Source organism: Lissotriton vulgaris, chromosome 2_1 (assembly GCF_964263255.1).
Source record: "Lissotriton vulgaris chromosome 2_1, aLisVul1.2, whole genome shotgun sequence".
NCBI lineage: Eukaryota > Metazoa > Chordata > Amphibia > Caudata > Salamandridae > Lissotriton > Lissotriton vulgaris.
Window position 1 is genome coordinate 1414832640 of NC_141687.1, and position 22984 is coordinate 1414855623.

Genomic DNA, 22984 nt, shown 5'->3' on the forward strand with positions numbered 1-22984 from the left:
TACCATATTGTAATCTTTTATCTATACTTCATCTAATTTACAGTTACTATTTATCTATACTTGTATGCTCATTTCTACATCAGAATTGACAAATGTACATTTCTATTCCTGTGTTCTTTATCTTCAATAAAAATTATTTAACAAACAAAAAAGAACATTATAGTTCAAATTTGAGATTAGTACCAGCTACAGAAATATTTCAAGGACTGTTTGTAATAGTTAGGTAAAATCCAATTTAATGAATTTTGTTTAACTATTGCCGAAAATGTGCTTTAGAAAAATTACCGTTTACTTGCCTAAAGCCTCTGGAGGCATTTCTGATAATATTCAATTGACACATGGCAGCTTGATGGCTCCCGTGATGAGATGTGAACTGCTCCCAGGACAGCGACAGTGTATCTTGGGTGTGGGGAGGTGTTATCTACCCTTGACAGGGTGGCCCCTGGGCTGTGCCCACACCCTTGGTGAACTTGAAAAGAGCCTACCCTATCACAGGCAGATGTAGCTCACACCTTGGTCTGCCTCTCCCTTCTAGCAAGCCAGGCTTCAACCCTAGTAGGAGGGAGGGCCAACCCAGAACCAGTTTAGAGTGACCATCAGGGAAGGGCTGTGAGCATTCTTTTATATATTACAGTGTCAAACCCTGTTTCAATGTTACATTGTGCATGACAGGTTTGCTGGAGTTTTACCAATACTATTTGAGGCACACTTCAAAGGAGGGAACCGAACAAAATAATTCTGTGTGCATCCACTGTCTGATTGCTAAAAGCACAGTGGTGATTTCACTAGACTCTTGTCTCCAAGTGTAATAAGGGTACTGGGATGATCTAAAACTTTATTTAAATTAAAATGTTAGATGTGGGAACACACTGGGATTAACATAATATACTCCCCCCCACACACACACACACACACACTCAGCCGTCAGAGCCTACGTTTAAAGTGTGGTTGAAGACTTCAGCCATCTTTAAAATGTCTAAAGTGGGAAGGCTTAGCCACGGAACCCTAACCCCATTGGTAAGGGCATCCCCAGGAGTAATTCCTACATACTAGATCATGCCAGGCATAAATTTGGCACCTCCAGGCACCAATGCCAGAACACACCTGGACCTGTGAAAGATCAGAAGTGGACTAAATTTGCTGTTTGAGGCCTCAGAAGAACTTAGAAGATTGGATCTGCAATACCTCATGTAGACAGGACAAAAAAAGTGGACTCCAAGGGTTATAAGGTTGATGTCAATTACAAGCTACAGGGATACAACATGTTCCAAGAGGCCTTTCCTGCACCTACCAAGCTGATCAATGGCAATTGGACTCTGACTGCTGCCCTGTGGGTTTTCCTCCCCTGAGGTCCTGGGGGCTTTAGAAGTGTAACATCTGGGGTGGATTGGGACTTTAAGAAAAAAACATAAGAAGGTAAAATCCTTGACCAGGACAAACCTTGTTAGTGTATCTGATCCACGCTCCATCACGGTCAGCGTCAAATTGTGCCTAGGACCAGTTTTACCACAACCATTGACTATCATTGGCACTTTGGGCTTTTTGGAAGGATTTCAATTTAAAACATAAAACAATCATACTTACACTTAACTTTATTGGATTTTTGTAATTTTGGTGACATTAAATGTTTTTTTAATGTTTAATATTTTCTGTTTATTGACATTCTCAAAAGACATAACATGTCAACAATGAACTTATTTACGGACCATTTCATTAATTTCATGTTTGCCTATTTTTTAATTCATTTGGGGATTTTTATTGTTTAGCATTTTTACTTTATTATTTTTTTAGTACTGCTAAATTAAACCGGTCTGCTCTGTGCCTTAGCTACCAGCGGGTCAGCTCAGTTTTTTTAGTGACTTTAGTGGTTCACGCTGACAAAAAATTGATTATTATCTGAGATGGGAACTGTAGGAAAGTGCCTCTTTTTGACATGGTCATCCCCACTTTTGTCCACTGGTACTGATTATTTTGATTGGAAGTGCACTGGGTCCCTACTAACTACGTCCTATTGCCAGTGCTCTTTCCCTAAATTGATACAATTATTGAATGTAACCCAACTGCCAAGGACTTTAGCCCCTGGCAAATGGTACCCAGGGCATGGGTACTAAAGAGGGTCCCTAAGGGTTGCAGAATGCATTATGCCACCCAAAGGAACCCACATACAAACTGCAAGCAAGACTGCCAAGACTGGATGGGTGACATGGTGCAAGCCATTCTGAAAACACAACATTGCACACAACCTGTGTGCAATGCATATGCACACTGCATGTATTATATGTACGTCACCCCTACAGTAGCCCTTAGAGCCCCAAGGCAGGGTGCATTATGTAAATGTAAATGTAAATGTACATGTATTTATTTAGCGCAAAACACTGACCGAGGTCAGTATCTAAGCGCTTGCTTAGGGAACCCGTCCTGGTATTACCCTGTGAGATAACCCCGGCAGGGTATTCACAAGGTGAAAGCCAGGCATCCCGCCGCGAGGGGCAGTTGTGGAGATTAAGCAAGCTATTGCCCAGAGTTGCAGAGTGTGAACCCGTGAGTCGAGAAGGCACCGGAGCGAGAATTATCAAGTCCTTGGAATTTTAGAGCCCAAGACCCGCCGAGGCGGGGAATTGAACCCTGGTCCAGGACCGATCTCAGCTTACGGGTCTGCCGCCTCTAACCCCTGAGCCACACTTCTCCACTATATACACATTATATTACATGCAAGGCCACCTATGCATAAGCATTGTACCGCTGTGATACTTAGTTCCATTACTAGTCATCGCAAGTGTTCAGGGAGCCATTTTAAGAACATGTAATGGGCACTGGTCACTACAATGCACCCAACTAAGTGATGGCTTCACTGAAAGTAATAGTGTTTGGTATCAAACACCTTGTCTTAATAAATCCGGGCTGATACCAGCATCGGATTTATGAAGACACGCACCTAGAGGGCACCTTAGAAGTATCATCGGTCACCCTACCAGTCACTTAGCGTGTAGGCTGCCTGATTCTTCCAGCCTGCCACCACGGATGAGTTTCTGATACCCTGCCAGTGAGAGTGCGTGCTGTCAGAGGCCAGGAATAAAGCCTGCTTGGCAGAAGGTGTTCCGACCTCCTCCAGCAGGATGGATAGTGAAATAGAATCTCAAAGCCAAAGGCTTCAAAGCCTCTGCTGCCTTTGATATATGACCCCGGCTTTCCACCAGACCAGGGGAATGCCACCCCCTGCCATAGAGCCCGTTTGGCACCTTGCATACGGGAAATTAGATATTCAGGAAGCGTGTTTTACTCCCATTCTAGTTACACCCCCCGAGGTGGACTACCTGAATTGCACAGCCAGAGAAGGGCTTCACCATCTTGACTTTGGTAAAATTTGAGACTTTTGGGTCAGGTTATGCCCACTCCCCACAGGAATTCCTTATATAGGAGGTGCAGTCACCCTAGTGGTAGGTAGCCCATTGGCTATTACCATATACTTCCCTAAATGCCCTTAAAATGAGTATATACCTGTGACACCTAAGAAACAGATTTGACTACCTGGGAACAGGACAAAGAAAAGACAACACCACAAGAATAGAGGACCTGCACAGAACCTGCACCAAACCCCGCCTTGCTGCTTGCTCCCCAACAATTGCAAAGACCCGATTCCTCCTGCAGCTGTGCATTCACCCTAACACTTGGAGGACTGCCCAGCACTTTGCCAACCATCTAGCATCTTTCTTGGGGTGGAGCAGCCACCCCCTGTATCTTAAGGCGCCGAATGCATCTGTCCGGTTCACGATGTTGCTGGCCATCAAGCCCACTGAGGGAGCATCACTTCAGGAACAGGTCTTCGTGGCTTCTAAAGACCAGCCCCGTCTCTCTGCTGACTTTCGAGATGCTAGACTCTCTAGGAGTCCACTCGCACCAATACCCTGAGTACAGAGGTAATTGCACCAACAAAGGCTTGTTCTTCGTGCAGCCCGGACACCACTGCCTTGGAAGCCTTCCTGCACGTCGAGGGACTTCAGGAAAGGAGAGGTCACTTCAGAAAAGGCGAGGTCCATGACCAGAGAGACCCTGATGTTTGTTTTCTTTCTGTTTACAGACCCGATCAACAAACTGTGAGAGCCTCAATCTCCAGCGGACAGCCGGCCAAGGCCCTCTGCATCGGAGCTCCACAGCACAGGGCGTGACCCCTGACTGTGTCCCTTGGCCTAGGGTCCTCACAACTTGAACGCCCCAATTGGGTTCCCCCGAACTTGCCCCCAAGTCCCTCCTTGCAGTCTTTGTTTCAGGTCCCCATTGACTTCTACGGTGTAGCGCTCAAGGGGACCATCCCAACCAGCACCTCTGCACTTAGACAACCCAGGGCAGGTAACATGAAACAGCTGGTGGTTCTTTGGACCTTGCCCCCAAAGCACCTGCAGTCCAAAAGGACACTCCCAAACTCCGACTGCAAGTGTCTGTTTGGTGTGTGTTTTTCCTCCCATAGGATAACATTACTGTGTTCGAGGCTCATACCTCAAAAAACATTATTTGAGCATTTTTACTGTTTTCTTTTAAACTCAATGACTGAATGTACTGAAGATATTCTAAAGATCTTGGCGTCTAAATTCCTATAAAAATTGACTTCATTTTTCGAACTTGGTCTTGGATTTCTTTTTGACTGCGTGAATCATTTATTCACTGTGTTTGTACAACACATGCTTAACACTACCCCCTGATAACCCTAAGCTGCTCGACCACACTACCACAAATAGAGCACTTGGGATTATAATAATAAGTTCTGTAAACCATATATGGGTCGGCTGCAATTTTTCAATGGAATGCCCTTACATTTGCATACTATATTAAAAGCCAGCTTTCTATAGGAATTCACCTCCCTTAGATAATAACCTGTTTTTCTATGGTAATCCACTATCTTTGGAAGACAAAGAAAGAGAACAGAATGCAGTGTCGTACAGCAAGCAGAAGGAACAGCTATTTCGCACTACATCGCTCTGCTGCATTTGAGAGGTAAATCATAGATTACACCTTTACCATCACAAGCCTAGGAAGAGCTGGAAGCTGCCTTTGTAATAACCGCAGTACTTTCCATTTTCAAGTAGAACAGTGATGAGTTACACATCCGTGTTGGTTAGCACAGTCAGCCTTAATAGTAGGATATTCTTGTGGAACCCTGTAGTGGAGAGCAATTCTTAGAAGTCCCTCCTCACACTTACAAGTATCAGGTGAATAGTTCAGCCCATAATCTGAAGCTTTAAAAATATATATATCTTCTCTTTGGAGCAAACAAACAAAGTTCAATGTTGGAAACTCCGAAGCGACAACGGCTATGGTATAATATAGGTGGCTTGATTACTAGGGCTTTGGCCATCCCTTCAGAAGGAACAGTGAAGGCATACGTTGATTTCTAGTTAGTAGATCAGTAGGCAAAACGGTGGCTATCGACAGTGGGCTATCGCACTTGGTACAGACCCCATAGAGTATGGCAAATGTATTACACGTGGAGGTTTCTGGGTCCTACACGAATGGCAGGGGTAATGGGCTCCATTACTGTCAATCATAGGCCTTGGATACAGTGAGGTGTATGAAGCATGGACATATATGAACTATTTTAATTTGGGTGTGAGCCTAACTTGGTATTATCTTAACATACAGGCTCAAGAATATTACAGGAACAGATCGCACCCCTTCCTCCCACTGACATCTTTATTACAGACTGTTTTCTTTATTCTCCTTATTGGAGTACTTTGTGAGCAATGGGTCTTGTCCTTGAGTATTTGGAACCCCAGTACTCTCCCCATCTGCAGTGAAGCCGTCATCATAAACATACCCAATCTAGAACAGTAGTTTGTGAATATGGGAGGAGTTGTCACTCATTGGAGTAAGATCACCATACTTATTCTACCCAGATAATGGAAAACTAGCTAGTTACCAACAAGCTGCAACCTCCAACTAACGTCATGTAGGTTAAACACACTTTTACATTAGTTCTGCCATTTAGAAATATCCAGCCTCCCTCAAGCACAATACTCGTAAACAGACAAGACCAAGTTACTTACCATAAGTAACTCTTTAGCTGGTAGAGACTCTATCTAGCCACAGAATCCTTACCTCAGAATTATCCCCACACATCCGAGTTGATCCGGATGTTTTTTTGTGAGCAGTACTCCTGCGTGCCAGTAGGTGGCTGTAGTAAGTTGGTCCAGACAAGTGGGTATATTTTAAGATGTATTTATTAAGATGTTAAGTTAGTCAAGATATAACCATTGTGCTCTGCACGCGTGGGTTCGAATCCCATCCTCATCGCCATCAAAATGTAGTACGTTGGTCCAGACAAGTGGGTATATTTTAAAATGTATTTATTAAGATGTTAAGTTAGTCAAGATATAATCAAAGTCTAGAACAAATCAAGCCCCACCAGGAGCAGCCAGCAGGTAGCTCAGCCCCATCTAAACTGTCATTAGTCTCCCAGCAGCACTGAACATTTCATATTACATCACAGCACTGAGGCATTCTAATGGACATCACCCAGATGGCAGGAACATACATAAGGAGACATTACTCATAGATTATACCAGTGGCGTTGTTCGGCTCTGCGCCAGAAAGGACATGCACCAGCCTAGCATGCAGAGGTCAGTTTCTTTTCATGAATTTCGACGCCAGGAGATGCGGAGCCACGAAGAACACTGACCACTGGTGTTGAAAACTACGGCCTTGAGGGGAAAAGCCCTGTCCCTAGAAATCCATTAGCAGAGCAGGAGGACGTTTGGGTCGGTAAGGAATCTGCTGCTACATAGAGACTCTACCAGATAAGGTGTTACCAAAGGTAAGTAACTTGTTCATCTGATAGAGACTTCTAGCTGCTGATTCTTTACCTTAGAATAGATACCAAAGCAATTCCTCCTCGGTGGTGGGTCTGCAAAACAATGTCGCACCAAAATGTCTTGCATGACCGAACGGACAAAGTGCCCATCCCAACAGGCTTGACTGTCCAGGCAGCAGTGTTTTGTGAACGTGTGCAGGGAGGCCCACATTTCTGCCTGGCAGATGTCAACGCCTGGGATTTCAAGTGTCAAGTCGTAGCCTTGGCTCTGATGGAATGAGCATGCAAGCCCTCAGGGGGTTGCTTCTTGGCCAATGTGTAGCAGATTTTAAAGCAAAGCATGCTCTATTGGAAGATGGCCCATTTCTGCAAAGACTTTCTTTTCTTCGCTCCAACATACCTAGGCTTTCCTGTTTTCAGTGTCTATTTTTTGGTCAATTCAGGTGTTTTTTTTCCTTAAGACCGTAAAGAAACAGTGGTTATCAGTGGTTACCCATTTTCGCGCCATTAAAAACAACAGAAACAGTGTTTTGGAACGTTTCGCTTTTATTATTGCTTGCTTTCTACACTGATAGTGCATGACATTTAGAAAGTGTCCGCATTAGGCTGTGCCTGGATCATGGCTGAGCTCAGACCAGGAAACATGGAAAGGGGAGGGGTTCATCCACAGCAGAGGCAAAGGGAGGCCCTCAGTGAGCACTATAAGGCTGCCCTACTCTAGCGACAGCTGTTGTGCATGTTTTACCAAATGCTTTTCTTACACATTCCAGCTGGAGACAGCTTTCCCAATGTAGGGCCTGGGGGCAAGCCTAATGTCAAAGTGCAGTGCAGAGAGACATTATATGATCGCTCCATGACTGGGTTGGTACGATCACAATCTAGTACCACCTGACTTAAAATCCTTGTTCCTCAGAGCTGAGACAGGAGTGCAGTCAGCATAAAAACACCCTCTCTATGCATGGGGCCACAAATGAGGCACCAGCTGTCTTGTTCAAACATCTAGTCCTCTGGCTTTTCGGTTGCCGGCCAAATAGAGGCTGTTTGTTCCATGAATAGGCCCAGATGGAGGCTGGTCAAGGAATAGGGTTTACAATGATCTGAACTTAGTTGCCATGAGTGTGAATGAGCTGAAAATGGAAAATAAATTCAGCGTTGTTCAGTGCAGGTGGCCCCAAAGAGATGCAGATGCTGTGCAACAGATATAGATGCAAGGTACAGCATTAACAGATATAATCACTGTGCCAAGAGATAAAAAGTGTAGCAGCATATGAAAGGTGCATCACTATCGTCAACCTACCCTAGAACCGTTTAAAAAAAAAAGACATAACCGGCATATGTCAATTTCAAAGCTATTGAATAAATTGCAGATAATATAGACGAGCTCCCTGGCCCCTAATTACTGAACACGTAGCACAAATATAAATCTTGGTTGTTCCACGTGACCTCTTCAAATGCTGCATTTTTTGGGATTCCGGGAAGTTGTTTGCACACAACATGCTCTGCCAGAGAGGGGTTCAGGGTGACCTGTGCGATATTCTATGCGTACTGTATCTGTAAGTAGGGATATAAAAAGCTCACCTGTGCCAGTGCCCCCTCCGCCGTCACATGGAGGGGAGCCGTTCCGCCCGTAGCCGTCCACATGGGCTCAACCGGGCACACTCAGTGCCATCTTCCACTCAGAGGGGGCTCTCTGTTGTACCAGCTCTTGCGGCCGGTGAAGGCGCGTCCTCCATCTCCAGTGTTTACACGCTGCGTCTCCACCCCACAGCTCATCCCATTGTGCCTCCCTGCAGGCCTGGCTTGCAAGCAGTCAGTTATTCATCATGTCTTCCCCCAGTGAGATGGGATCAGTATTTATTAGATAACCCTTTTATGCACAAAGGCCCACCGAGCTGCTCAAATCCCCACTCCGCCTCTGATAGTGTGTTTTAGGTTTACTGTTGAGGCAAGACTGCAGTCGCTCACCTTATCTGCCAGTTACCCCCACAAGTACATAGCGACAGGCTGTTGCGGTACTGACTTAGGTTGTTGTCCTAACTTAGTCTGACCCTTCCTTGGTGCCAACTCTGTTAATGTATGCAGTGACTATTCTTGGTTCATTCAGCCCTTTCTTTCTCTCTTTTCTAAACACATGTACATCTGTTTTCTTCATCAACGAGATGCATTCATTATAATGTGCAATCTGATATTGCATCATACACATAAGTATTGACAGAAGGACATACAGTCCTGAGACTAGCAGGGACTTACTCGTTTTGACCCTTGGTGACACAACAAGAGTGAGAAAGACATCCGTGCTGTAACTTCACACTGCAGAGAGATCCTGCGGATAGTGGGTAACAGAATAACTTCTCCACCAGGAGAAGGTCTGCAGTGATTTTCTGTTTCTCCGGTGATAGGCAGTCTGGTGTGTCTACATGCACAAAGGTGGGCTACTGTGTCCACGTGGGGTGCTTGATAAAAGGGGGAGGCTGTGTCGTGCACGCTGGTCCCTGGCCAAAAACAATCGCTGTATCCTGTGAACAGGGGCAACCATAATAGCCCGAGCCAGAGTGATTAACTGAACCTTTAATCTCTATTGTTAAAATTGAGGACTGTGCTCCCAGCAGAGAATGGACCCCCGGGTGGGCCAAGTGCACCTCTCATTAAAGAAACTGGGGCGCAGGGGAGGTGGAGAGTCAACTTCACAGCTGGAAGCACTCTAGCCTACCAGATAGCAGAGCTGGATTGGGATCACAGAGCCTTCTGCAGTGATCTTTGTGCAGCCGGCAAGCTTGATTTGGGTTAGGGGAAAGAATTGATTTTCATTTTCCTTATGCCATTAATCGACCCATGAGGGAAGCGAATGGTGGGCAGCAAAGCAACGGACGTTGAAAAGAGAGCACGATGAGCATGCAAAGCTACGGATTGCAGGATGAGGTAGAAAGGGAGCAAACACCACCATGAACAGCGGTAGGGTGAAATGTTTCATTGGATTTACCAATGCCGAGCTCGGATGCTGGTTTGTACTGCTTTGGCTCCCTCAAGTGGCCAAAAGGTGCAAGTGGCCAAGTGGTGAATAAAATTTGAAAAAATCAGTGACACTCGGTTTAAACCGTGTCAGCTGATTTGCAGTCAGTAGGGTAATATCGGGCAGAGTCTGTTTTAACCGATTTCCGGACAGCCTAAACATACCCCACAAAGAGTAAGAGTAGAACAACACTCTTTTTCTGTCCAGACGGTGAAGTTGCTCCTCTTCCTTGGAGGGATTTGGCAGAGTGTAAAAAGTAGGCAGGGCGATGGACTAGACTACAGGAAAGGGAGTGATAACTTTTGGCAGAAAGGAAGCTCTAGTGTGAAGAAGAAGCTTATCTGGGTAGGTGTTCAGGTACAGAGGCTTGGATGGCAAAGCCTGAAGCTCAGGCAGATATTGCCTCCAGGAAGGCAGTCTTGATGGTATGAAGCCTGAAAGGACAATTGTACAATGGCTCAAAGAGAGTGCACACCATTAGAGTTAAGACCAGATTAAGGTCCCACTTAGGCAAGATGAAGGGCAAACGTGGAAATGTGTTGTAAACCTTTCAAGAACTTATTTACAACAGGGGATTTGAACATGGATGGCTGATCAGGCAACCACAGAAAAGCTGGGATGGCAGAAAGATAGCCCTTTAGGGTGCTTAGAGCAGAGCCCTGCTAGGCAAGAGAAAGGATAAAAAGGAAGACCTGAGAGAGGGTAGCAGAAAGAGGGTCAATCTGCTTCTCCTAACATCATGCCAATAACTTGCCCCAAAGCAGGTGTATACAGTTTTGGTGGAAGGACGCCTGGCTGCCAAGAGAACAGTGCAGACTTTGAGCAGAAAGTCGAAAGCTATCAATTGTCACTGCACAATCTCCAGCATGAAGGAGGAACATTGACAGGTTCGGGTGTAGAACCCTCCCCTGCTACTGTGATAGACGAACCTCTGGAAGAGTCAACCTGATCGGAGGACTGATGACTATGCTCAACAGCTCAGGATACCGAACTCTCAGAACCCAATCTGGAGCAACAGGGATAACTTGGGCCTGGTTGTTCCCGATCTTCTTGAAAACTCTGGGCAGGAGTAGTATGAGTGGAAAGGAGTAGAAGAGGCCTGACCTCCACTAGAGAAAGAGAGTCTCTGAGCGAGAGCCGCTACGGAAACTACAGCGTGCAGAACTGCTGTCATTGCACATTCTTGGTGGTGGCCAACAGATTTAACCCACAGCTGGAAGAGACAGTGCACCATCTCCGATGGAGACACCTTTTGTGATCTACTTGGCACCTTTGGCGGAGTTTACCTGCCCTGGCGTTCTAAGAGCCTGCAAGGTATTGAACCACCAGGGAAATGCCCGGACGTTCCATCCATCTCAAGAGATGCAGGGCCTCTTGACAGAGAGTCCACAACCCCACCCCGCCCTTCTTGCTGCAGTACCACATGGCAGTGGTGTTGTCCGTGAATACCTGCACCAGCCTATCCTTGAAGGAGGGCAGAAAGGCTTTTAATGCCAACTGGATTGCCCGTTGCCAGTAGGTTTATGTGGAGTCTGGACCCTGCCGGAGACCAGAATATTCTGATCTCCATTTCTCCCAAATGACCGCTCTGTTAGACTTGGCACCATTGGTGTGGGTCCCCCCTCCATTTTTCACTGCTGCCTCCTGTGTTTTTGCTATGTTTTTGCTGGTCTCGATGCTTTGGGCACTTTGCCACTGATATTCAGTGCCAACGTGCAAGTGCTCCCTTTTGTAAAGTGTTGTATTGGATTATTGACTCCATGATTGGCTTATCTGATTTACTTGTCAGACCCTAGTACAGTGCACCATGTGTGCCCAGGGCCTGTAAATCATATGCCACTGGTGGGGCTGGACTGTTCCCATGAGGCACAGGGTCAGACTGATTTGCATATGGCCATGTCTGAACTGGGGGGGGGGGGGGCGGAGTGAGCTAAAGAATGATGATGGATTAAACCCAGATCAGTTGACTGGGGGTGAGTACTTGCAATGTTCAACACTCCGTCCATCATCCCCTTTGGTTTCGCTTTGTTCGCCCTAAGTTGGCAGGGTACTGGATTTAAGCTAGACTGACTGATGACGGATAATTAGCCAGAAACCGGTCCCAGGATGCTTATTTCCGGTCCAGGGAAGACATGGCTTGGCAGTTCGGGCCGGACTGTTCCCATGAGGCACAGGGTCAGACTGATTTGCATATGGCCATGTCTGAACTGGGGTGGCGGAGCGAGCTAAAGAATGATGATGGATTAAACCCAGATCAGTTGACTGGGGATGAGTGGTTGCAATGTTTAACACTCCGTCCATCATCCCCTTAGGTTTTGTTGGTGGTTTTGCAGCACTGATTGAACCACCCACAGCAGGTTAAATCTGGCTCAGGTCTGCCATTGCAGAGCCTGTGTGCAGTCTGGGACTGCCATGTCGACGTGGCAAGTACACACACTTGCCAGTCCCTAAACCTTCCCTTTTCTTTCATATTAGTCACACCTAAGGTAGGCCCAAGGGCTGGGTCCATTGTATGTAAAAGGTAGGAGATGCCCTGATGTGTGTGGCTTGTCCTGATAGTGAATTACAGCCAATTTCGTTTTCCTATAGGCCAGAATAGTCAGTTTTATTATAACATCTTATAATCCTAGGAACACAGTAGAAATTAGAGTTTAGTATGCCTGAACTCAGAATGTTAAAATACATCTTTAAGTGAGGGTGATTTTTACATTCTGTGTTTGAAAATACCACTTTTAGAAAGTAGGTATTTTCTTGTCTAACCATCCAGCATGTCTCTGCTAGGGTTGTGTATTCCATGTCTGGTTTGTGATTGACAGTGGGCTGGAGAGGGCCTTGGCTCCAGCAGTCTGATGGGTTTGGGCTGGGCTGCATAGACCCTACATTGAATAGAGAGTAGGGGGCAGAGATTTTCTTTCACTGTCCTGAGCCCTCATAGAATAGAGAGTAGGGTGAGGAGATTTCCTTTTAGCTACCTGGGCCGGGTCTGCTCTCAAACAATGCGATCTCCACCTCCTGCCCGGAAGCTGCACCCAGGAGGACAGAACTGGTTTTGGCTGGGCACAGACACCCTCTGCCTTCAGAGAACAAATGATTTTGCAGTATAAATATTGGGGCCCAGACCCCAGAACTTTAGATCACTTCTGGGAATCAAGACAACCCTTTGCCAAGGAGAAGAACCAAGGAAGCTGAAGGAGGACCTGTGAAAGTGACTGTATGGGGTTGGCCTGCAGTGGTTACTTTATTGCCAAGGAAAGGAGAAAAGGAACTTTGTGTGTACTTTAATCATCTTGAGGAAGATCTTCAAGGGCTTGAAGCTGAGCTTGCTTCCTGTTCTCAAGTCTCAGGGACACAAGGACTTCACCACCAGTTCCCCCTGAGTCGCCTAGCTGGGAATTCTACCTGCAGTGAGGTACCTGCTGTTGTTTGGGCCCTCTGAGAGACTGCGTGTCGCCAGGAGCTGGAAGCGCGATGCAACGAGGAGAAGCAGTTGCAGCCGCATCGCCAAAGAAGCATGCCTCCGCCGCTGTTCGCCATCGCATTGCAGACGAAGCATGTCGCATCACCGGAGAAGCGTGCCGTCACCGCAGATGTCGCCGTCACATCACCAGAGAAGCGTGTCGCAGGGCCTGTTGCGGCTGCAAAGTTCATCGATTTCGCCGAACAGCCGTCGGGCATGCACGCATCGCATCCACGTTGTCGCATCGCATCAAAGACGCCATTTTGTTGCATCGCACCGGATCGTTGCATCATATCGAGGCACCATCTTGTTGCATCGTAACAGGAACACAGTAAGAAACGAACGCATCATCTCCTCTCCGGTAAGGAACCGACGCATAACCTCCCCTGCGCTGCAGTAACGAGCCGACGCATCACCTCCCCCGAAGCAAGGAATGGACGCATCACCTTCCCTGCGACCCTTTGGTTTGGTTTGCGTGATGCATCCAAGGTACTTTGAGAGTAAAGTGCTGCGTTTACCATCTACATTGAACTAAGCTATTGCTACCATTTAAAGTCTTATTTTGGATTACTGTATTGTGGATTTTTGTCGTTTGGTCTTGTGTTAAGTCTAGTAAAGGTTACTTCTTTTTCTAAACTGGTGTGGTGTCCATTTGTAGTGATTTCATTGTGTTACTGTATGTGTTCACAAATGCTTTACACACTGCCTCTGAGATAAGTCTGTCTGCTTGTGCCATGCTACCAAGGGGTTAAGCAGGGGTTATTCAAGAGTGTTTTCACCTTTCCCTGACTAGAAGCAAGGGTTCCTATTTGGACAAAGGTGCAAACCATTGCCAACTAGAGACTCCCATTTCTAACAAGCCCTATCCCAGGAGTGATGGTTTGGTCTCCAGTGTCAAATCTGGTTGGGGAAAGGGGGGGGTCTGCTGCTGACATAATGGCTGTTCTTTAACCACCACTGCAGATCTTTTGGAGTTCCCTCCGAGATTGTAGAGATTCCTCTGGTGCTGCACCCACTGGAACTTAAGGTCCCACTGCACAGCCCGCATATACCAGCATGCATGTTTCACAAGAAAGATGCAGGAGGCCATGTGGTCCAGAAGCTTTGGAGTCAGTCTCAATGAAATCCAGGTTGAAACACTGGATTCAGAGCCTGAATATGCTGGACTGACCATTCAGGAGGATAGGCCAGTAACTGCACTGTGTCCAGAACAGCTTCGATGAAAGGAAGCGTCCTAGAGGGAGACTGGTCTGACTTCGGCACATTAATAGTATATCTCAGCAAGTGCAGGAGGCCCGCTGTAGTCTGATGGTAGGAGACAACCACATGGGGCGAGCTCGCCTTTTAACAGTCAGCCCTCGAGAGACTGGAGAAGGTTAGCAACCCTGATCTCCGCAGATGAACTGCAACAACCGCCATCAACTTAGTGAACACCAACAGGGCGCTGTGAGGCCAAAAGGAAGCACAGTAAACTTAAAGTGCTTGTGGCCCACCGTGAACCGCAGGTAATGCCTGTGGGCAGGCAGGGTGGGAATGTGGAAGTATGCATCCTGCAAATTCAACGCTACCATCCATTCTCCGGGGTCCAGAGCAGACAGGACTTGAGCATTTTGAACTTCTCCTTCTTGACGAAGAATTTGAGAGGGCGCAGATCTATGATAGGACAAAGGCCTCCATCCTTCTTGGGCACCAGAAAGTAGAGGGAATCACAACTACAACCTACTTCTGGCATTGATACCCTCTTTATGGCTCCCTTGGCCAAGAGAGCGGTCACTTTCTGACAAGGGTAGATGGCCCTCTGTCAGCCTGTTGAAAGTGGGTGGCATGGGTGGATGAGTAGTCATGAAGTGGAGAGAGTAACCCCTTCGGTCAATCTGAAGAACCCAGCGGTCTGATGTTATAGACCTCCAGCAGGGCAGGTGATGACGTATCCTGTCTCCCACTGGGAGCCCATGATGGTAAGAGGGCAAGCTAAATGGGTTTGGATGCTGTGGCTGCTTGGGGAGGGAGGTAAGGGACTGGCCTGAACTCTGGCTGCCCAACCCACAGGGTCTGTGGGTCCCGTGTTCTCAGACATGCAGAGGCTGAGAAACTTGTGGTGGTGGTGGCTGGGCTGGTAAAGACGTGGCTAGAAACCCCTTCCGTGTCCATAAAAGGAGCGAAAGACGGACTGGGGTTGGCAGGTGGCCATTGAAAGGCCAGAGGACCTGGCTGTAGCTCTGATATTCTCGAAGAGCTCCAGTGCTGAGTCCGCTTTGCCTCCGAAGTGAGGCGAGCCAGTAAAGAGTATGTCCATAGGCGACGCGTCGGCACCCTCAGAAAGCAAGGAGTGGTGTAGTAAAGCCACCTACGAAGAACGGCTCTGCCCAATGAGTCGGTCATGTTCAGTCCATATCGAATCGTGAACTTAGCTGCATCTCTTCCACCATACATAGCTTGAGTGAGTAGGGCCAGGGCCTCTTCCGAGAACACAGGCAGCACCTGCGCTACTGAATTCCACAAGGAATGGAAGTAACAGTCCAAAAGGTATGCATTGTTTACAAATAGCATACCAGGCTGGTGGAATAAAACCCTTTCTTACCTAAGGTGTCCAGCCTGTTGGCCTCCCTATCTGGAGGGGTGGTTTGGAATGCGCTAGGATTTACATGGTAGATGGAAGCTAGGACCACCAAGCTCTCCGGGCTAGGGTGTTGTGTGAGCAAATTGGCGTCCCTTGGGGCAGGGAAGTGGCGGCGGGCTATTGTCCTGTGCACAGGAGCCCCAGTGCAGGATTTGGACCAAGTGAGAGCTTCATTGAAAGGGAGAAGCAGTTTTGAGGGATTAGCTCCCGGCTGAAGCACCTCCGTCAAGAAGTTAGTCTTGATTGACACTGAGGGTAGGCGAAGGGTCAGGACCTCGGCCACCCTTCTCACCACCATAGCAAAAGAAGCCCCCTCCTACGTAGCCAACCTAGGGAGAGACAGCATGCAAGGTTCTAGAGATGTGTCCAGTCCACAGGCCTTCACCCATTCCTCACAGCAGTCAATGTTGGAGTCTAGGGGCTGGCATTCTTCAGGGTCCAGCGACCCCTTCCAATTATCCCAGAGTCCCAGCCCATAAGAATAGGGCTTGGGCTCTGGACTGGAAGGCTTGGCTCCAGTTGGCGGACGACACCCTCTCGCTCAGTGTCAGAGATTAGAATGGGGATGGCACTGCCATGGGGCACCAGCAGCGTCGGCACTGGGGCTGGGGAATGTCGAGGTGCTAGTCCGGATCCATCTATGGATCCAAGGGGCCCGACTGGAGCCAGAGAACCAGTGGGGGTTCCTACCGAGCCCATGGGGCAAGAAGATGCTCTAGAAGGAATGGGCTGCCCACATATGAGGTGCATGGCCTTACAGAACTTAGGGAGTTGGGTGGGGGTCGCTGCGGCTCCTGGAAACTTGGGAGGCACAGGCTCAACCATGGAGCCAGGCCTTGAATAACTATGCTCAACCGATGACTTTGACAGATGGGCGAAGCCCTCTTCGACGCTTGAAGCCAGCCTTACTAGTACACGTCCTGCCATATCAAGAGAAAAATCTTAAAAGGACTTTGACAAAAAGTCGAAAAATGTCAGTAAAAAAATTGGACTAGGGTTAGCTCTTTCCAGATCTGCACTGACTGGGGCAGAAAAAAAAGAACTGACATCAGTGCGCCTACACAGGCACTGCGCACGTCACTTCCAGCGCGGCCGACGGTGCCACGCAGAGCCAAACAACGCTACGTAATGGCACACAGCAGTACTGCTCATGAAAAATGTAAGGCGCCGGGACACTCCCTTGGAGTAGCCGTTGCGCTATATAAGACTCATATATATAACATAAGGCTTCAGTCTGATGCCTGGGTGTAAGGAATCTGTGGATAGAAGTCTAACAGATTAAATTTTTAAACTTCTCTGCTAAGTTTTCACCTCACCTCTTGCACAGCATGAAGCATTTCCAATATTCATGAAAGGATGTTTGAATACCTATGATTGGCACCTCAATCTACCTTACCTCATTATGGTACTATTGCAACAACAGCTTCTTAAATGGATAATCTAGTACCCCTTAGTGGTGGGGCTCTCCGTGGCCAAGTACATCTCTAAAACACAACTTTATAAATCACCCTTCACACTGGCAAAATGTGCAGAAGGGATTACTTTTCACTGTACAGCCAGAGCACTGTTTTCAATCACATGCACCTCACAACTGTAAAAAAAAAAAAACAGTTTTCAGCAATGACTATTCCTACCAATATCTTGGTATGCAGTGATATGTGAGGTTCAGGTGGGGCACACTGTTCCTTAGCATCCCTCAGTTGACGCTGTATAAATGTCTTATATGCTGCTGGGTCACTGTCTGCCAAATCATCCAGCATACTCCAGAACTGCTCCACGTGCTGGAGGACATCTCGTGAGGAGCCAGCTTCCATTAGGAGCACACACTGTTCTCCCAGGGCTAAAATGTACCTACAAAACACATCAATGACAATTAAATAAAACAAACACTTTTTTTACTTCAATATTTGTCTTCTGCATTCTAGCCAATGCAAACATTTGCTATGCTTTAGTTTATACCATGACTAAAGATCTGCATGGTGAGGATGCAGCTTGTTGCTTGGGGAAAGACGCATGCTTCCATCAGCTTTACATTTAAGAAAATGGAAACGGCATGAGCAATTCCTCAGGAGAAAACATTTCCTGGATCATAAAATAATCAACATATAAACAAGCTCTAAATTTTGAGGGGAGGGACTACATAGGGTGCAAGTTGTCAAAGAGGCAAACTTGCCCACCAACATGCTGAAGGGCATACATCATTAGGAGGTGCCCCCAAAAGCATTTGTGTCCTGCTTAAGTGGAAAGAGCCTTTACCTCGCCTTTGCCAAACAGTACCTTTACCATGCAATCTTTACCACACAGGTATTTTCTTTTTGAAATAACATACTTGTGTTATTTAAAATAAATAAAGGGATTTTAAGGTTGGCTAGAGGTAAAGGGAGGTAAGGGTGATTTCAAGGTTCAGGGATGGGTGGAGGTAAATGGAGGGGAGGTTGACTCGAGGGCTCAGGGGTGGGTATAGCTAAAGGGAAGTGAGGGTGACTTGAGAGCTTTGGGGTTGGTAGAGGTAAAGGGAGGTGAGGGTGACCTGAGGGTTCAGTTGGTGGGAAGAGGTAAAAGGGATGTGTTAAATCCGTCATCCTTAGGGTGGACAGCCCCCAAACATATTGCATTCACCCTTCCCATTTTTGCTAGATTCATTTTTGTTGGCCATAGGACTCAGTGCACTTTACCACTGCTAACGCATGCTAAAACATTATAACGTTTTGGCATATTTAGTTTACTCATAAGTCTCTAGTAACATGGTATGCAATATATCTAGGGCTGGTAAATTAAATGTTACAAGTGGGCCTGCAGCACTTATTGTGCCATTCACTAAAGTACCCGTTAAAACAAGTCTCAGGCATGCCACTGCAGCCTGTTAGCAGTTTTAAATGGCCAATTCAACTTGCCATGCCTGAAAACTCCCCTTTTATTACATACAAGTCATCCCTAATGTAGTGCCTAGACAGCCCTTAGGACAGGGTGCTTTGTAGTTAAAGGGTTGGACATGTGTGTTTAAGTTGTATATGTCCTGGTATAAAAAAACTCAAATTAGTTTTTCACTACTGTGAGGTCTACCTCGCCCATTAGATAACATTGGGTTACCTTATTATATTTTAATGAGTGCTCTACGGACTCTTGGGGGCAATTCAACCTATCTATTTGCAATCATCTGCCACTGCTTCCCTGATCTTGTTGCTGGTCTCCCTCCCGCCGCCGCAGCTCCTCGCCATTGCAGCGCGGCCGCGGTCAGGGAGGGGACTACACTCACCAGGAGCCTTTGCGGCGGAAGCCGCCACCGCCCATTACGCGCCTGGAGGCGCTTAAAAACAGAGGAGAGCCCCCCCATCGCGGGACTGCGCGTGCGCCGGGCAAAGCCCGGGCCAAGGGCGGGCCCGTTTGAGCCTGTTCGAGGCTAGAAAGGCTAGGCTGGGCTGGGCCACCCCCCTAACATCGGTGATCGACACAAAAAACAGTAAGTGTACTTACTTTCATTAATACGTCGTAGCAGTACCTACTTTAACCTGTAATGGCTGACCACCTAGGAAGAGGGAAGACTGCTGCATCTGGAGGTTCTGTGGCAGGAACTTTAGACAAATTCATTATAAGAGCTGCTTAAGTATTAGCCCGTGAAATTGATCTAACTGAACGCCGCCTCTCCCTAGACCCAGCATTTAAAAACCGTCTTCCTTGGGTAACATCGTCTTGTCTAACAGCCCAGAAGTTAGTGCAAACATCAATACCATCAATGACTCAGCAGCCATAAGTCCTAATAGCGATATAACCGCAGATTCTACAACTACTATGGCTGGTGGAATAACCAACACACAGACGTAAAACACAACAGACACAGTGATAATCTTGCCTGATAGAGTATCAACCTGTGTTCAAACAATGGCTGAGAAGGGGGGTATTACTCTTTCGTTGGGACATACACCAGGAGCAATATCTAAACAGAAGAAGGTGGTGGAAATTAAAAGAGGAAGGCAAGAAAAAGCTGCAAAAGTTAATAAAGATGTCCCTTTACTTGTTGCACAAACTAGCCCGGATATACATGCATCGGAAATAAGCCCTACTCCTGCTAACACTTCGGTTTGCCATCCACGTTTTTGGGGAGGGCTTTTGGGCAAAACTAGGTGAAATCTTAAAATCCTCCATCCGGCCCATTACGGATAGACTAAAATACATGGAAGAAAGACTGAAAAAACTCGAGCAACTGTCCCTATCAAATCTCGAGCTTAATAAAAAGACAAACCCGATAATGTTAACAGCGATCCAAGAGAAACCGGTCCCACTAAAAGAGACAAGGAATGCCCTGGCGTCATCTTCTACACCTCAGACATCTGGCTGTGATCCAATGACAGGACTATTACAGAAAAGAGCGAAAGGCGCACTGTGTACAAAGAACGTTGAAAATATTCCCAAATAAAGGGACTCAATTCATATGGTGGCAGGGGGGGGGGGAATTAAAACCACGCAGGAGGGGGGGAATCGAACCGATACAAATGATGATCGAGGACGTTTGTTACCAAGTATAGACCTGCCCCCAGAATCCACCCCCTATGTCATTGTCCTGACAGGAGTCCCTGAATTAGGGAAAGGTACTTCGTAATCTTTTGCAGAATTGAAAAACAAGACTATACATTGGCTTAACGCCAACAGACCCCTACCCCCACACACCCATAGTAAGATTCTGCTAGTACGAAGGGTTAGTTGGGTGGGGAGAAGTAGAAAAAACATCCAAGGAGATTGCATTATCATAAATTTCAGAGACACGCAAGCTCCTCAGTACATCTGTGATGGGTGGCCTTACATGACAAACGCAAGTATACAGCCATTTGATCTTACTTACTTTTACAGCCCTAAAATAAATAGATCAAATTATGCTTCACAGGGAATGTTCATGGAGGGGAGTACGGGATTAAAACATCCCAGAAATAGAATAGCTCTTGAGGTCTATGGGTTGGAAATGGGATTTCCAACTAGTAACAGATATAGCACACTTGATATGGTGGACTGGCTGTCTCTAAATATTGCCATATTAAATAATTTGGGGCAAAAGACAAAAGAAACAAAAGCTAGTGGGAATAATTATAGAAAAAAAAACATCTCCTTGTAGGAGTATGCCAGCTAATAGGATCCTGGATAAGCCGGAAAACCCTCCTGTACAGAGTAATAGAAACAAAATAGAAAAAGGGCCTTACCCCGACACCATTCTAGAAAAAAATCAATACATACACAACAAAGCTGAAACTCCATTCAACCCACATTCGATCACAAATTTAATAGCAAGGGAAGTACCTCTGGTACTCAACGAGCAGGCCAGGGTCCTTAACTAGCACAAGCTGACACGCCAAAGTAAAACTGGAAGCACGTCAGCTGATACACCTTTACAGAGAATTGATAGGACAAAAGCTACCAACACAGAGATAGCAGATAATATTAGACTGATGTCTTTGAACATCGCGGGGCTATCAGCCAGGACTAGAGATCCTGGCTGCCTATCATTTATCCAAGAATACTCTTTTATTTGTTTACAGGAATGTTGGGTAACGGAGGCCATTCATATAAATGGCTACCGCACTTTCCATGCCCCCGCTACTCGTATGGCTAGGGGAAGAAATAAGGGGGGCCTTTGGACTTACATATCAAATCTTTTAAATGGCGTAACAGTAAAATTTGAACCTGCCTCTGAATACTACCAGATATTGCAGATGACAGATGGGAGAAACCAAAAAATTGTCTTGATAAATTTCTATAATGATATTCCAAAAGCAGAGATAAGTAACATCTTAGAGGATATGTCCCAAACCTTAAAGAGTTTTGAAGAAAAATCTACAGGTGACAGATGCGTTATATGGGTGGGAGACTTCAATTGCCTTTTATGCCCAAACAGCCATTTGAACATCTGCGGCTTGGGCTCAGGTAGAGAAGATACTAGCGCACATTTTTCACATACGACCGTGGGTAACCTTTTTAATGATTTAATTTTTCAACTAGACCTGGGCTCATAAATGAATTATGCTCCCCCCGGTCCCTTTTAAGCCAACATTTATTGGGAGGGGATGTAAATCTGTCATAGACTTTGCCCTAATAACTAAGCGGCATTCCAGTCGTGTTCTCACTTATGACACATGTGAGATAGCAATGAGCGATCATTACCCAAACAGCCTATCCCTCTCCTTTGCAAGGAGTAAAGGATAAGTAAATAACTTAATTGAGAACCTATATAGTTATAAACTAAGCCTTGCAAAGAAGAATGGATATGCCATAAGGTGGAATAAGGTAGAGCCAACAGCCTTCTTTGTAAATCTCATCGAAAATAAACAGAGGGAATTTGAAATATGTCTCACTGCAGAAATTGGTGATGCTATAGTTAGCGAGGCTTTCCTCAAAATTATTGAGGAAATCCAACAGCTTCTCACAAGACCGCAGACACATGACAAAATAAAGGCACAGAGGTGGATCAACTCGGAGTGCAGCAAGACACATGCACACTTAGGGGTCGATTAGGATCGCGGACGGACTTGAGTCCGTCCGCGACCCCAGAGTATGAGGGAACGTCCGCATGGGCTGCGGCGTTCCCTCATGTGCGATTAGGATGTGACCGCCACCCTGGCGGTCACATCCTGGATATTTAACATTGCGGCGGGTGCTGCTTGAAGCAGCACCCGCCGCAATGTTAAAAGTGCATGTGTAACATTTACATGCACAAAGCGGCAGGCACCGCGCGGTGCCTGCCGCATTGTGCATGTAAATGCTGGGGGGTACCATAGGTACCCCCCATGTGCACCCCCCACCCACCAACACCCTGGGGGCCCGCAACGGGCCCCCAAAATCAAAAGTACACATGCTTTTCCACGGCGGAAAAACCGCCGCGGAAAAGCATGTTTTCAAATGCTTCCTAATTTGGCCGGCGGTGTCTGATAGACACTGCCAGCCAAATGAGAGCTTTTCCGCCGCGGTTGTAATCCGACCGCGGCGGAAAAGCAGCGGACAGAAACCAAGACCCACCAGCCATCGTAATGTGGCGGTGGGTCTTTGGTGAGCCCGCAATGGATTTTCCGCCTCCTCCGGGCCGGAGGTGGCTTCCGCCGGCCCGGAGGAGGC

At 46.8% G+C, this 22984-nt stretch overlaps 1 protein-coding gene across 1 annotated transcript in view; it reads right to left on the reverse strand.

The window, feature by feature from the left end:
- PIH1D2 (PIH1 domain containing 2) overlaps positions 1-22984 on the reverse strand; it is a 198227-nt gene that overhangs the window by 119208 nt on the left and 56035 nt on the right. Inside the window, exon 2 of the mRNA XM_086957185.1 lies at positions 17524-17740. Coding sequence (XP_086813311.1) covers positions 17524-17703 — 180 coding nt within the window. The 5' untranslated portion in view covers positions 17704-17740. The remainder of the gene's footprint in view (positions 1-17523; positions 17741-22984) is intronic.